The sequence below is a fragment of the Erpetoichthys calabaricus genome (assembly GCF_900747795.2).
Source record: "Erpetoichthys calabaricus chromosome 1 unlocalized genomic scaffold, fErpCal1.3 SUPER_1_unloc_22, whole genome shotgun sequence".
Classification (NCBI taxonomy): domain Eukaryota; kingdom Metazoa; phylum Chordata; class Cladistia; order Polypteriformes; family Polypteridae; genus Erpetoichthys; species Erpetoichthys calabaricus.
Genome location: NW_026261588.1, coordinates 2,963,838 through 2,979,796, shown reverse-complemented (window position 1 = coordinate 2,979,796; position 15,959 = coordinate 2,963,838). Strand labels below are relative to the sequence as shown.

The 15,959-nt window shown below is 42.3% G+C and overlaps 2 protein-coding genes across 4 annotated transcripts in view; one reads left to right on the top strand and one right to left on the bottom strand.

Annotated features, from left to right (window-relative positions):
* Nucleotides 1-4,961, top strand: part of LOC114669345 (oocyte zinc finger protein XlCOF6-like) — a 71,084-nt gene extending 66,123 nt beyond the window's left edge. The window contains exon 5 of the mRNA XM_051921749.1: nt 3,882-4,961. Within this exon, the coding sequence (XP_051777709.1) occupies nt 3,882-4,961 (1,080 nt within the window). The remainder of the gene's footprint in view (nt 1-3,881) is intronic.
* LOC114669326 (zinc finger protein OZF-like) overlaps nt 1-15,959 on the bottom strand; it is a 523,681-nt gene that overhangs the window by 258,600 nt on the left and 249,122 nt on the right. The gene's annotated exons all lie outside the window — the stretch shown is intronic.

Sequence of the window (15,959 nt, the reverse complement as noted above, 5' to 3'; positions counted from 1 at the left end):
TTGTTCACTTAGCAGTACATCTAGAAAATGGACAACGCGTTTATTTCACAGCTTTAAATGTGCAACAAATAGCCCTGAATCCACCGGCTACAACGTTAACTGCTTTCTTTACGTTATGTCAAAATGACGCGTTTGCGAAAACACTGCTGTATTCGGAAGTGCCTACGTATTACACATGGAATGCGAGTAGAAAATCATTTGAACAACGCAAACGAGGAGAGCGAGTCAACGGACAACCTGCCATATTAAAAGAAACTACGATAGGCAGACTGTACACCGTGCATCCCAATCAAGATGAATGCTTCTTTGTTCACATGCAGTTGGTAAATGTGCCCGGTCCAACGTCTTTCCAGCAATTGAGAATTGTCAACGGCGTTACACATGGCACTTTCCGAAGTACATGTCAAGCTCTGAATTTATTGGAGAACGACCGACACTGGGATGTATACATTAATGACGCGTGCAACACGTCACATCCAAATCAAATTCGTGCATTGTTTGCAATCATATTGACCGCCTGCTCTCCTTCATCTCCAACACAGTTATGGGAGAGATATAAATCGCACATGGCTGAAGATATTTTCCGTCGAATACGCAAGTAAAATTCAAATATAAACATGGATTTCACAGCAGAAATCTACAACTAAGCGTTGATAATGATTGAAGATTTGTGCTTAGAAATCGCGAACAAAGTTCTCAATCAATTGGGAATGCCATCACTGAATCGATCTGCTGCTGCTTTGTTCGATGTAGAATTGCGTCGTGAACAAAATTACAACACGGGTGATCTTTTGTCGTATGTGCTATCAAATATTCCTAAGTTAACGCTTCAGCAAAAAGGCATTTATGATCAAATAATGCAAACTGTCAATAACGGGGTTGGAGAAATCTGGAAATTGGGAACGGAAAGGTGCCGGTTGATCTGACCTCAGGACGAATTTCATTGCCTCATAACTTCTGCAATTTAGTGACGTCAAAAGAAGAATTGGTTGAAAAAGTATTTCCCAATATTCAAACCAATTATAAGAATCATGATTGGCTGAGTTAACGAGCTGTTCTTGCGGCCAAAAACAAAGACGTCTACAAACTTAACAATATTTTTCAGTCTAACATTCTGCACACACAATGGAACAAGAAAAAATATTGTATACCCACAAGCATTGTGAAATTAAGCATATTAGAAACGTGCGCTTTCTCTTTTCTTTCTTTTCCATTTAACCAGACTGAGCCACAGCAACGCGGAGCCGGGTACAGCTATATATATATATATATATATATATATATATATTATGTACAGACACACACATATACAGTATACATACACATATACATCTATACTAATAAAAGGCAAAGCCCTCACTGACTCACTCATTACTGACTCTCCAACTTCCCATTTAGATAGAAGGCTGAAATTTGTCAGGCTCATTCCTTACAGCTTACTTACAAAGGTTAACCAGGTTTCATTTCGAAATTCTACACGTAACAGTCGACAACATCCGCCATGTTAAACTTTCTTATTTATGGCCCCATCTTCACAAAATTTGGTAGGCGGCTTCCCTCTGCTAACTGAAACTGATGTACGTACTTATTTCGGTGGTATTATACCACTGTCAGCCGCCATATTGAACTTTCCAACAGTCTTTGTTACTTAATGGGCCCATCTTCAAGAAATTTGGTGCGCGGGTTCCCAAAGCTAACTGAATCCTACTTACATACATATATATAGTCCATAGCCTGCAGCTCGGTCCACACTCTGAATCCTCCAGGCACTCCTGAGCATAATCTAATTTTGAAGGTTGGGGCACCAATAATGTTACTGAGAAACTTACTACCACCGAAACTTTGTAATGGCATGAGACTTCAGGTCACATGCTTGCAAAAGAACCTAATTGAGGCAACTATTTTTACTGGTGGTGGCTCAGGGGAAGAGAGTTTTTATTTCTCGCATCCCCGTTATACCCTCTTATCTCCCATTTCAATTCAAACGCCTCCAATTTCCAGTAAGGCTCTGCTTCACAATGACAATTAATAAGTCTCAGGGACAGACCTTACAAAAGGCTGGCATTGATTGAGGCAAGATTGCTTTTCACATGGCCAACTATACGTTACATGCTCAAGAGTAAGCTCAGCGCACAGCTTGGTCATATTACAACCGGACGGGCAAACTGACAACGTGCTATACAAAGAGATCCTTAACAAATAATTATTGGTACATTTTCCCTCAGTTTATTATTTAAAATTTTAAATCAATACTTCACCACTGCGAATCGCGGGTATTTTGCTAGTTATAATATATAGTAATGTGAATTTCCCCTTTGGATTAATAAAGTATCTATCTATCTATCTATCTATCTATCTATCTATCTATCTATCTATCTATCTATCTATCTATCTATCTATCTATCTATCTATCTATCTATCTATCTATCTATCTATCTATCTATCTATCTATGTATCTAATAATCAAAGGGACATTATTACATTCAAGTTAAAGGCTTATGCCAGTCCTCTGGAGTACTCCTGTGCTGAAACAGCCACTGCGCAGGCACATTAACAATAATACCATAACGACCACTGACATAGAAAGACCAAGACACACTGACTGAGGGTTAAGGCCTGTTTATTAAACAATGAAGGATCCCCAGCCATTCTTTCAGAACAATCCCCTTGCCCCTGTTTTGCTCAAGAGGGCTCCATTACAAGGCCAAGGAGTGGCACAGTGCAGCATCCCTGTTTGTGCGCCTGTGATGGAATCGGGGACCCGAAGCTGGGTTGTAAAGGTTGGCTGTGCTTGTCGGGAGGAGGTCTCCGCTGGCTACAGGATCCCGTCAGGGGTAAGCGGAGGTGATGTCAGTTTTTCAATGGATACATCAGTTTTTACAGAGCAGTTTCACTGCCGTGATTTTTAACCTCATTTTAATTGATATTTATGGACTCTTTAACCATGATCACTTTGTATGGATTAGTTATTTGTTTATTAGTGGAGGAACACAGCCCTTTTTTGCACTTTGTTTTAACATAAAGCACTGAAACACTTTGCATCACCTCTTGCTAACTCTGTGTGTGTGTGTCCTCATTGGCCTGGCTCAACCTCAGACTGTCAGCTGCCAGGTACCGTGGAGCCCACACGGGTGTGTCACAAAGGTCACCAGTCCTGGTTTCACCTGCTTCACCCCGTCTTTGGCAGACACGATTAACTGCACTGATCCCAGGTTTTCTCATCTTTTATGTTTTTTCTCTCAGATCATTGTGCCTCTTGTAGGTTTGTGTATTAATATGCCAATCTGTGTGTTCCTCTGTTTTGCTTTGGTGATTTAAATGAGTCCTTTACATTCACATTTTACAGTTCAGTAACTTTAGTCTAATTGTGAAAAAAATGTTGGGGGAAATTCTGTCTATTAAAGGGGCATCTCACATGCATGACATGGTGCTCCATTTTATAAATTTAACTCTTCGGTACCATGACAGCTGATGATTATCACTTTTTACTTCCATTAATCAAGAAATAGATCTAATTTTAACTACTATTTTAAGAGAATGATAACAGTATGATGTAGTTCTGTAATGTAGTTAACAAAATGTGTCCATTAATCTCTACTATTGAAACTTCTTTTCCACAATGGTTGTGCTCATGCAGTAATACAGAAGGTAAAAGGAACAAGTTGGGTGTCTTTCCACATGCAACTTATATTTTGCAATTGCTTATGCTAATCAAAGCTGGTTGCTAATTTCAACCAGCATTTATTTAACATTGTGACTTAATGCCAATAATATGGTATTGACAACAATGTTTTCTTTTCCTTTTAGATACAGGAGGCAAACCTCACAGCTGTTCTGATTGTGGCAAACAATTCTATGAGAAGGGGATTCTTGAGAGACACAAAAGCATTCACACAGGAGAGAAGCCGTATTGCTGTTCTGAATGTGGCAAAACGTTTTCACAGAGAAGCGGTCTTCAGAGCCACCAAAGAATTCACACAGGAGAGAAGCCATATTGCTGTTCTGAATGTGTCAAACAATTCAGAGACAAGGGTAGTCTTCACAGCCACCAAAAAATTCACACAGGAGAGAAGCTTTATTGTTGTTCTGAATGTGGCAAACAATTAAATGACAAGAGTAATCTTCAGGTTCACCAAAGAATTCACATAGGAGAAAAGCCCTTTTCTTGTTCTGAATGTGGTAAAAAATTCTTTCACAAACATAGTGTTCAGAAACACCAAAGAATTCACACAGGAGATAAGCCATTTTGTTGTTTTGAATGTGGCAAACAATTCTATGACAAGAGTAGTCTTGATGTTCACCAAAGAATTCACACAGGCGAGAAGCCCTATTGTTGTTCTGAATGTGGCAAACAATTCAGAGACAAGGGTAGTCTTCGCACCCACCAAAGAATTCACACAGGAGAGAAGCCATTTTGTTGTTTTGAATGTGGCAAACAATTCTATGACAAGAGTAGTCTTGATGTTCACCAAAGAATTCACACAGGAGAGAAGCCCTATTGTTGTTCTGAATGTGGCAAACAATTCAGAGACAAGGGTAGTCTTCGCACCCACCAAAGAATTCACACAGGAGAGAAGCCATTTTGTTGTTTTGAATGTGGCAAACAATTCTATGACAAGAGTAGTCTTGATGTTCACCAAAGAATTCACACAGGAGAGAAGCCCTATTGTTGTTCTGAATGTGGCAAACAATTCAGAGACAAGGGTAGTCTTCGCACCCACCAAAGAATTCACACAGGACAGAAGCCCTATTGTTGTTCTGAATGTGGCAAACATTTTTTACGAAGAGACCATCTTCAGAGGCACAAAAGAATTCACTCAGACGTGAAGCCTCATTGTGGTTTTGAATGTGGAAAACAATTCAGAGACAAGAGTACTCTTCAGAAACACCAAAGAAATCACACTGGAGAGAAGAAAACACAAACAAGTTCTACGGAAAGTTATGTGGGGAAAATGACCTGAGAGTACCTTGACCAAAAGAAGTTGAATTTTGTAGAAAAATTTTATAAAGATGATCAAGAACACACCAAGCAAGCAAAATGGATCACCAAACTACAGATTGAAAGTAAAAGGTCTAGATGGACAACGTTGCTGGTTCTGCCCAGGGTTGAGGAATGTTACGTCACTCCATAGTTGCAAACAAAAGTAACTGAACACGTTACATGATTCGTATTAAGAAAATGGAATGCTGTACAAACTGTGGGTGTCACTTTGCTAGTAATGCTGTAAAGTGTTTTCCTTTTTAAGTTACTTTTTACTTCAATAAAATAAGTTTTGTGTTTTTGTTACTTTAGAAAGTAATCTGCAGCATGTAAAGCACATCACCCCCAGCACAGGACCCACCACAGTTGATGCCTATTTTTCAAGTTCAAAGTTTATTGTCGTGTGCACAGTAAGGAAACACGTTTCCCTGTACAATGAAATTCTTTCTTTGCTGTCCACACCAAATGACAAAACCAACGTATAAAGATAAACATAAATAATAAGTAGCAGATAGATAATAAGTAACAGAGGCAGCATAAAGTATAAAAACAGAATAGAAGTATAAAGTGTAATGTGCAGGTAGGTGCGTGATGGACAAGTCAAATACAGTTGTGTGAGGTCGATAGAATAAGGTGGCCCACGGTTATACACTCCAGTCAGTTATTTAGGAGTCTAATGGCCTTGGGAAAGAGAGTTCTTTAGCCTGGAAGTCCTGTATTTCATACGTCTATACTTCCTGCCTGAGGGTAGAAGTGTGAACAGTTCATGTTGGGGTGTCCCTGAGGATTGAGGCAGTTCTCCTGCGGACTCTGCAGTTGTAGATGCTCTGCAGAGAGGGCAGTGGGGTCCTGCTGATCTTCTCAGCAGTCTTTACCACTCTCTGCAGGCATTTGCGGTCCATAGCGGTGGTGTTGGTGTACCACACGGTGATGCAGCTGGTCAAGATGCTCTCAACAATGCAGCTGTAAAAGTTGCCAAGGATCTTAGTCGACATACCAAACTTCCTCAGCCTCCTCAGAAAGTAGAGCCGCTGTTGAGCCCTCTTGACCAGCTGTGTGGTGTTAAGTGTCCAAGTGAGGTCCTCACTGATGTAGACACCCAGGTATTTAATGCTGCTCACCCTCTCTACTTCAAGCCCTCAGATAAACAGTGGCCGGTGAGGTCTCCCCTCCTTCCTCATGTCCACTATCATCTCCTTCGTCTTGTCTGTGTCGAGGGTGAAGTTGTTGTCCTCACACCATGAAGCCAGACTGTCCACCTCCCTCTTGTAGGCCACCTCATTCCCACTAGTGATGCGTCCTATCACTGTGGTGTCATCTGAGAGGCGACACAGTCGTGGGTGAACAGGGTGTAGAGGACGGGGCTGAGGACGCATCCCTGTAGGGTAGCTGAAATCCTATTACCAATCCTTACAGACTGGGGCCTGCCAGTCACAGAGGGTGGGGTGCAGACAGTTTATGGGGGATAGCCTTGTTAAAGGCGGAGCTGTAGTCAACAAGAGCATCCTGATGTAAGAGTGTTTGTTCTCCAGATGGGAGAGGGAATAATGTAGTGCGGCCGCGATGGCATCTGAGGTGGACCTGTTGGGTCGATAGGCATACTGCAGGGAGTCCAGAGTGTACGGTATGCTGCTCTGAATGTGGGCCAGCACCACTCTCTCAAAATACTTCATGATGATTGGAGTGAGTGCTACCGGCCTGTAACTTAAAGCAGGACGGAAAGATGCTGTGACTGAGGGAAAAGTTGAAGATGGAGGAGAGAACATCAGCCAGCTCGTTGGCATATGCTCTGAGAGCCCGCCCAGGGATGTTATCTGGTCCTGCTGATCTGTGTATGTTTTTAGTTTTATTAGCAATTTCTGTTTCTGTCTCTTGATTTGGTTTTCTATGCTCTGGAATACTGATGCATTGTTTTCTGTACATCTGCTTGATTAAATGTGATTTGATTATTACAGCACTGAATGTCATAAGATACCTCGGCTTGCTTCTACCCTTTGGAGGCTGTAGTCACCAGAGTTCAACATGAGGACAAGAGCTGTGACTATGAAAGTCGAAGAAGCCATTATGAAGCTTAAAAGCAAGAATCAAACCAGTGGAGACATCAATAAAACTGTAGAATGATCAAAATCAACTGTCTGGAATGTCATGAAGAAGAAAACACATGGTGGGCTCAGTAATCACAAAGGTACTGGTAGGCCAAGGAAGAGCTCCATGGCTGATGGCAGAGGAATCCTCACTATGGTATAAAGCCCCAAACGCCTGTGCGGCAGATCAGAAACAACCTTCAGGAGGCAGGTGTGTGTGTGTGTGTGTGTGTGCGTGTGTGTGTGTGTGTGTGTGTCAGAGATGACTATCACCTGGAGACTTCATGACCAGAAACACAGAGGACACACTGCAAGATGAACACCGTAAAAACAGGAAGGCCTGATTACAATTTGTGAAAAAGGACTTAAGATCCTGCAGAATTCTGAGAAAAGGTCTTGTGGGCAGACGAGACAAAGATGAACCTCATCAGAGTGATGGCAAGAGCAAAGTGTGGAGACCAATAGGAACTGCCTAAGATCCAAAGCAGACCACCTCACCTGTTAAACATGGCAGTGCTGGGGGTGTTAATGGCTGGCACACTTCTCTTCATTGATAATGGGTCTGCTGACTGATGGCCGCCGCACAATGGATTCTGGGGTTTGTTAGAAACATCTGATCTGCTCGAGTTCCTGTTAATGCCTCCAAACACTTTGGACAGTGCTTCATCCTACAACAAGATAATGAGCCAAACATAATGCTGATGCTACACAGGAGTTTGTAAAACCTAAAATAAGCCAATCACCCGATTTAAATCCAATTGCACAGGCCTTCCAAATGCTTAAGAGAAAACCTGAAAGGGAGAAACCCCTCGAAACAAGAAGGAGCTGAAGATGGCTGCATTAGAGATTTGGCAGAGCATCACCAGAGAAGAAGACCCTCAGCACCTCCTGATATCAGTGACTTACAGCAGTCATTTCATGTAAGTGATTTGTGACAAAGTCCTAAATATGACAACGGCTTTGACAGACCTGCCATTGCTGTGTTCCAAATATTATGGTGCCCTGAAATGGGGGGACCACTTAAAAAGAGTGTTGTGTGACAGAAATGTCTGTAAATCTTCTTAAGTGAAGGTCTGCAGTGTGCACTTTAATCACACGTCTGAACTGTTTGTCATTTTAAACCTTCAATCAGTGGTATAAACCAAGGAGAAATGTCTCTTTGTCCCAAACATGGTGGGCACTGGACTTGTCCTCACACGTGGTGCAGTGGTAGTGCTGCTGTTTTGCTTGTAAGGAGACTGTGGAAGATTGTGGGTTCGCTTCCCAGTTCCTCCCTGTGTGGATAGCGCTTTGAGTACTGAGAAAAGCGCTATATAAATGTAATGAATTATTATTATTGTTATTAATTATTATTGGAAGTCATTCTTTTACAAGAAGCTTTATCCTCGGCAAAGCTTGGGGCAGGATAAGTTGTAAAAGAAAGAGAAATCTGGAAAACCTTTGTTGTGGGTTTGGAGTAATTGCCACTTGTTAGAAAAGAAATGATTGATTGATTTACTGTTCCTATTAAGGAGTTTGGCCACTAGGGGGCATTCAGCACCCAAAACCTCCAGACCCAATTGCACCACAACAGTCCCACTTCAGTTAAAGTGTTTTAAATTTAAGCAATGCCTTCATGCAGGCGTCTTTTGTTCACGAGGCTGCACAACTCTTGCTCTTCTTTTTCTTCCTTTTCTTTTTCTCTCCTTCAGTCAAGTGGTAGGCTCTTTCTTTTATCTCCAGACTCAAGAATACTTAATATGTTATCCCCAGGTAGCACTCCTAGGTCATGTAGGACCACCACACCCCTTGTAATATCAATATCTAAGAGTTCCCCATGGTGGTCCTCACAGAACCCTATAGGGCAGGCCTATGGGACTGTAACTCACATGCTGCCCTACAGGCGTCCATACTGGAGTTTGTCGGATGGGATGCTGCCACCCAGTCCACTTGCACTCTTCCCATAGCTTCCAGGTTCCCAAGTCCATCCCAGATGCTGCTCAGTGGTTGTAAGGACACCACTTTCGGTTTAGCTCCTGCAAAATCCTTCCACGGCTGAGTCCTAGCACACTCTCTGACCTCCTATTATCAAGGCCTACTGGCCAGGTAAGGGAGCGGCAGTGTCCATAATGGCTGGTACTCTGGATTGTCCATCACAGGTGCTTTTCTTCCTCTTCACGTGTTTGGATTTGGAAGGGTTAAGCAGGGAATTGTCAGGGATAATAAGCAGCCTATGTGAATTATTCATTAATAGTTCCACAATCGCCCTTCAGACACAGGCTGTGATTATTGATCCGCTGGCTCCACCTGATCTAAAGCTTTGCGTTTTGTTTCTTGCTTTCTGGAAGTTTCCAATTTGAAACAACTGAAAGTTGAGCTTGTCCATCCCTAATCCTTCTCATGAAACATTATAACCCAAAGTAAAATAAAGTCCTTGTGAAATGTTCACGTTTCTAGGTTCTCATAAATGTATTGACTCGTAAGTTCTAGTTTAGAATTCTCCTCCATGATTCATATTACTGTTGATTCTCATTTGAGACGATTAATATGTCAATTTAAACCAAAGCAGTAAGTCCTATTAAAAACGTTGACCGACATCTGGCGCATTCGCCAAACCAAAGGGGGTAACTTGATCCTCATAGTTGACCAGCAGAAGTATTAATGGTGGCTTCCTACTCGTCTCCTCCTCCTGTTCTGATTCAATTGCAGGCACTTTGTAAATATACTGTAACTCGGTAAAAAATAGCAAACCTGTTCACCTAATTCAAGACTGAAGAAATGGCTCGTCTTAATTGTTTTTTTATTGTGATCTGATTTAAGTGCCTGGCACAAAGGTAAGCCCCGCCCCCAGAGGATGATTGGACGGTTGAATTAGGCCCGTCTCTACAACTTCCTGGATATATCCGGCCATGGCAGGACTTTCTGGACGACAAAGGATGCACGTTTCTCTTTTGGGTTAACGTGTGCCGGAGACTCAATGAAGTGCACAATCATATGGTCTACGTGAGGGGACTGGGGGGGAACGTTGTGTAGATCTTTAGTTTATTCAAATTGAGATAATAAGAAGGTAAAGACTCCTCTGTCTCATCGTAGTGTAGTATTGAAGGTGTGAAACGTTTGCTCTTACGGAAAGAACTCCCTGTTTTGTTTTGAGCTGCCAGTCAACGATGAGGTGATGTTTTCATCGCCCAGACCTCCGAATGACCTGAAGATCATTCCATGGATTCACTAAGAAACACATTGCTTCCAAAAGCGTTTCAGCTCTTTACCAAGTGATGATCATAGGTGTTGTTTGGTTTATTTTTCCTGTTCCTAGAGGTTTGCCGTCAACTGATATGACGCATGGTTTCTATTGTAACGTAAGGGCTGCTAATTGCAGATCTGCTACTAAATTGGTGGAAATAAAAAAAATTTTACTGCTTCAGAGTTAATTATCACTATAAAATCAGGGAACAGAAACAGATAAAGAGATGGGATACCGTAGTGATCGCCCATATAACTGGCAGAATGGAAAATGAAACAACAAGGTACGTTTCTGTCTTTTAATACATGAGCTGATCTTCAACCGACTCCAAGATAGTGGCTGAGCCATTTTTCAGCTGGGAGAACAGGAACAAGAGGGTTTGGATGGTCAAGAACTGCAAGTGATGTCATTAGGGGCTTTACTGTCTAGGACTACTTCTGCAAAGGCAGGAAGAGAAAAGGCAATCGGCAACAGCGCCAACCCCTGGTTAGGAGTGTAATGACATTTACATGAGCCTAGAAGTGGTCTCCCAAGCACACATTTGTGACAACATATAGATATCTACTGTACCGATTTAAATTGGGACCATTGGCAGTGCCACTCATGTCTCTGGTGACTCTTCCTATGAAGTCAGTAAACAGAGTGGGAGAGCATGGGGGGGTCATGAGGTCACTTTAAAGGGGTGTGTGGTGCTCTCGATATCTCTGGAAAAGGACGAAGGTCCAATTCTTTAGAGTCCTGGTGCTTCCTGTTTGTGAGACATGGACGCTTTCCAGTGACCTGAGACGAAGATTGGACTCCTTTGGTACTGTGTCTCTACGGAAAATCCTTGGGGTCCACTGTTGCTCATGGAGTCTCGAATGAGGCACATGACCTGCATTGTGAGGGAGCGTCAGTTACGGCACTACGGCCATGTGGCACGATTTCCTGAGGGTGATCCAGCTCGTAAGATCCTCATTGTTTGGAGACCCAAGTGGCTGGACCAGGCCAAAGGGTCATCCACGTCACACCTGGTTGAAGAAGATAGAGGGTCATTTCTGGAGGGTGGGACTACGTGGATTACTCGTTTAGCCAGATGTTATTGTTGATGATGTGGCCTGATCCTGGATCTGTCGGTTTTTCGAAACTCTTGCTGGAAGTGTCGTCATAGCAGCACATCCAAATCCGCAAACCTGATCAATGTAAACAAGGATTAGCTCACACACTTAATCAGTGTCCATGCGTGGAATTCATTCAGTCAGGGCTTCACCATTCATGAATGAGTGACCAATTGATATCAGTACGCAAATTATAAGCAGAGAATTTCATATAGAGACGGGTTTGCATGATCAGCAAGATCCTTTATTGCTCCTGGAGGAAATTCTTGTTGAAAGATATCGCTTTAGCCAAGGGGGAATATTGTACCTCAAAGATTTATCAGGACCTTATATTCAAAGTCAAACTCGGCGAAGTCGGGCTCTCACGACCACACAGACAGTAGGCATTGCTTTGAGGTTTTTTGTAAGCCCCAATTTTTTTACATACTGTAGGTGATGCAGAAAATTAAACTAAAAGTGCAGTTTGCCAGGCAATTCGTAAAGTCTGTTTGGCTCTGAAATATTTCCTTCGGGTTTTCATAGTGTTTCCTGGACACCTGCGTGTGCAGACAATAAAAGGCGTTTCATGCCATTACAGGTAGATAATACACAGGCTAAAACACCCACAGTTCCATAAAGAATCTCACAATCAGCCTAACATTCTCATTACCAGGATAAACAAATATGATTGGGGCACATGGGACTGATCAGAGTGGAGTTTGATTTGGAAAATGTACCTCTCCTCCTGATGAATAATCAGACACAGTGTCTTCATCAAATATTTGACCTTCGTCAATATCTCGTTGGTCAGACACAGGTTCAAGGGATATGACATTCCCTGCAACTGACCCAACAAAAAAAAGAGGGCTATATGGAACATACATATGGCACACATGGAGGACAAATATATGCAATGACCATCCTTTACCTGAAATGAAGTGACCACTGCATCCTGCCACTGGTTCTGAGGAGGAGCTTCCCCCTGGAATGCCCTCAAAGAGGGTGATGGGCATTGTGCTGGAGAGCCCACTCTTCTGCAGGGGTTAGGTCTGGACCGCATGGACCTCCACCTGTTTTTTGCTTGTCTGCCTTCTTATTAGCTTTAAAATTAATGTTCTTTATATTATATATGATTCTTTATGTCAACAATCCTTTAAATAGTTATATATCAACATTTACTAGTTTGAAGTATATTCTTGTACTTCACTTTAACCTGTTCCCGTGTTCTCCTTGTGCTCACGTTTGATCTGGAATTATGACATATTAAATAATAATTAATCTGACACATAGGAAATGAAACGCTGCTTTCAGTAAGTACAATGCACACTACTCAGCGTTTAATTTGTCGGCCACTTTTTGCCAGCCGTCTTTTCTGGTTTGGGCTGCTTTTGCAGTGTTACCCCTTGTGCATATTAAATCTTGAAATTCTTCATGTCCTCCGAGTAAAAGGTCTTGCACCGCTTGTGTGAAAAAAATGCGCCCGTTCTTTCGTCATTTTGTTACAGCCTATCAAAGACTTGCTGATCATGTTTTCTAGACTTAATATATATGGGCTTTTCACTCAGTGCAGGCGCGCACATTCATCTCGGATGATTAGATCCAGCTACACTAATCTACTACACGGCTGCCTTTGAAAAACCGACTAATCTGGATGAGTGTCACCGGCATTAACTCTTTCAGGGCTGATGTTGACTTTTGTCAAAAGGAGGAGTTGAAGATGGTAATCAACTGTAAACTGTGACTAAACCAACCGTTACGTTGGACTCTCGTTGCTAGAAGGAAAGTTAGATTCATTGGTTTGACCGAGATTCCCTAAGCTCACGGGAGTTTCAAGGCGCACACAACGGCAAAAATAGCACTGAGATCTGGCAAGAGATCAAAGCGAATGCGAAAAGCAAAATGCTTCAGCTTCAGCTGATCAGTTCCCAGCTAGTAGTGTTACTGACAATTTTTGCCAGGTGTGGACTGCCACTTAAAAATGACAAGAGGTAGAATCCAGATTGTAATGCACTGCGATCGTGACTGCCTCCATTGCTGTCCCAGCCATGTGAAGACAGCAAGCCTGCCGCTCATTCTTGGCAAACTGGTAGCCACAGCATGCAGCAACAGACGTTATATGTTGATTTCTGTGTGAAAGCATCATTCTTTGGAAAAAATATTCAGCCCTCAAAGAGTTAACTCATCCAAGATGAGGCATCTGATCTCGGATGATTTAAGTGACGAACGGAAAATACCCCCCTGGGGGGTTGCCAACCGGGATCCCGAGTTGTTTCATTGTGTAGTGGGTGCGGCAACACAATGTACCAGTGCATACTCGCCAACTTGACTTGACTTTAATGAACTGAAATAGAATATTCTAGTTGGTCAGCAGCCACTCCACACCTTAACCTGAATAGATTGTCTCTGCTTGGACCCCAATTTATTGCATCACTTATAAATAATAAAAAAATAATAATAGCAAAGACAAATTGTCATTGGGGATTAATAAAGTAAATCAAATCAAATCTAATTCCTTTTGATGTGTGTCACGCTATATGGGCTGAAATTTCATTAACATTTTTCCCCCTTCTTTAATAAAACAATTGATTCTGCTAACCCCTGTCACTCATGGAGGCAGCTAAAGGGCCTCAATAATGGTAGTTCCACACCAGACCAGGAGGTGGCGAGCTGCACTGACTTTCTCTCTCAATTATCTGCTGACCATCCACGGGAAATCCCACAGAATTCAGGTGTCATTGAAGACATCACTTCTGCAGCCAGTGCCATCGATGACATCACTTCCTTTTCTGGTGCAGATGATGGCATCACTTCTAGTCCTGATGACGGCACTTCTGCTGTCATTAATGATATCACTTCTGGTCCCTGATGACATCACTTCCTGTCTCTGCTTTTAAAACCGCCCTCTTTACAGCCTTAAATCAGTTCTGTTTTGGAACTGAACTTGAACACAACTCTTAAACCAAACCCAGTTTCCATCCAGGGCACAGTATACAGGTGGCTGCCTCAACCATTTTTAATGTCTCCTTTCTATTCTTGTGACACCCTACAATGCTTTCTATGGTGAAGATGAATGGAGAACTCCGGTCGTCATATTGGGTTTTAATTCTTCATGTCGTAATTGGAGAGTTTCAGTTATTTTGCTGATTTTTACCATCTCAGCACTCATACTTGGATACTGCCAAGATTGGAATAAGGCAAGTCAAAAGGGCAAAAATGGACCAGGTCGGAAGACGGAATGAGAGGCTGAAAAACAAACTTTAACCCAGCGTTTCTCAACCTTTAAGTATTTGCGACCCGAGTTTTCATAACAGTTTTAATCGCGCCCCCCCAATTGAAACCCTAATAAAATTTATTCCTTTTTTTTTGTTGCCGATACATCGCTACAAGTTTATAATTTTCCTACGAATAGCGAAATTACACCACAAATGGCAACATTCGCGCCCCCTTTTTTTGTTACCTTTTTTTGGTGCGCCCCACAGTTTGAGAACCGCCGTTTTAACCAAAAATTGAAGCCAGAAGAACTCAGAAAACTCATCAAGTGCCCAAACTCAAACCCCTGAACCACTCTAAATGGTTAGAGAGACAGAAGTGTGAATAAGGATTGTTGTGCTCCGCCTCCTTATATGTTATCTTAGTGACATCATCAGACACGACTTCAGTAGCCACACCCCCGGCAAATGGACAACCCATCATGGCAACAGAACCACACAATGACATTGTGTCATTCCAAAGCAAATCACCTGTACTGATAAAGTAAGATATTCACGACAAGAACGGGGAACGACCTGAGATGGGGAGAAGAGGAGAGACCTCAGGTGGGGTGGCATTTATGAAAACATGAAATCATCCGCAGTCAGGCTAAGAAACAACGGGAAACGGACATATTTGAAAAGAAATTCAGAAATAGCAGAAGTGAAATTTTCTCAGAAGTGACTGATTCTCAAATACGAGGGCTGATGGAAAAGTAACAAGTCTGGACTTTTTCCCTTCAGCATCAGAGGATGCCACAAGCTCAGAATATTTTACTTTGTCTTCAATGTGAAGGACACTACTTTGAAATTCTTTACAACAGCGCAAAACAGTTTTAGAGACAAGTAACAGACATCACTTTTAACAATGCGGCCATGACAGTTTTCACTTCTCCTCATCTGAAGAGAACGTCTTTCGGCTTAGTTGTCTTTTCAGCCTTGTGAATGCCCAGATTTGAGCAGCATTGAGACTGTTCCTGCGTGGTCCAAACCAATTTCAAGAAGTGCAATGCTGACGTTCTGTCTTCTTTCAACAATTCATTAGCCTTGGCAATGCTGACGTCTGTAAATCCGGTGGATGGCCTCCCCGAATGCGCGTTGTCATCTGCTCGTGGGTTGCTGACCTTAAAAGTTCTTCAACCACTAAAATACTGCAGCACGGCTAATCATTTCATCACTGTATGCCTGCTGTGACATTTCAAGAGTTCAAGTAGACCAAGTTCATTTCAAGCAGGTATGCCACCTGATAAAAAATATTGTGGAGAAGCACAGATGAGGAAGAACAGCACAAAAAAGAAGAAGAGTGGTAAAGCAAAGTACAGACATCCATTAGAAAACAAGGGAATG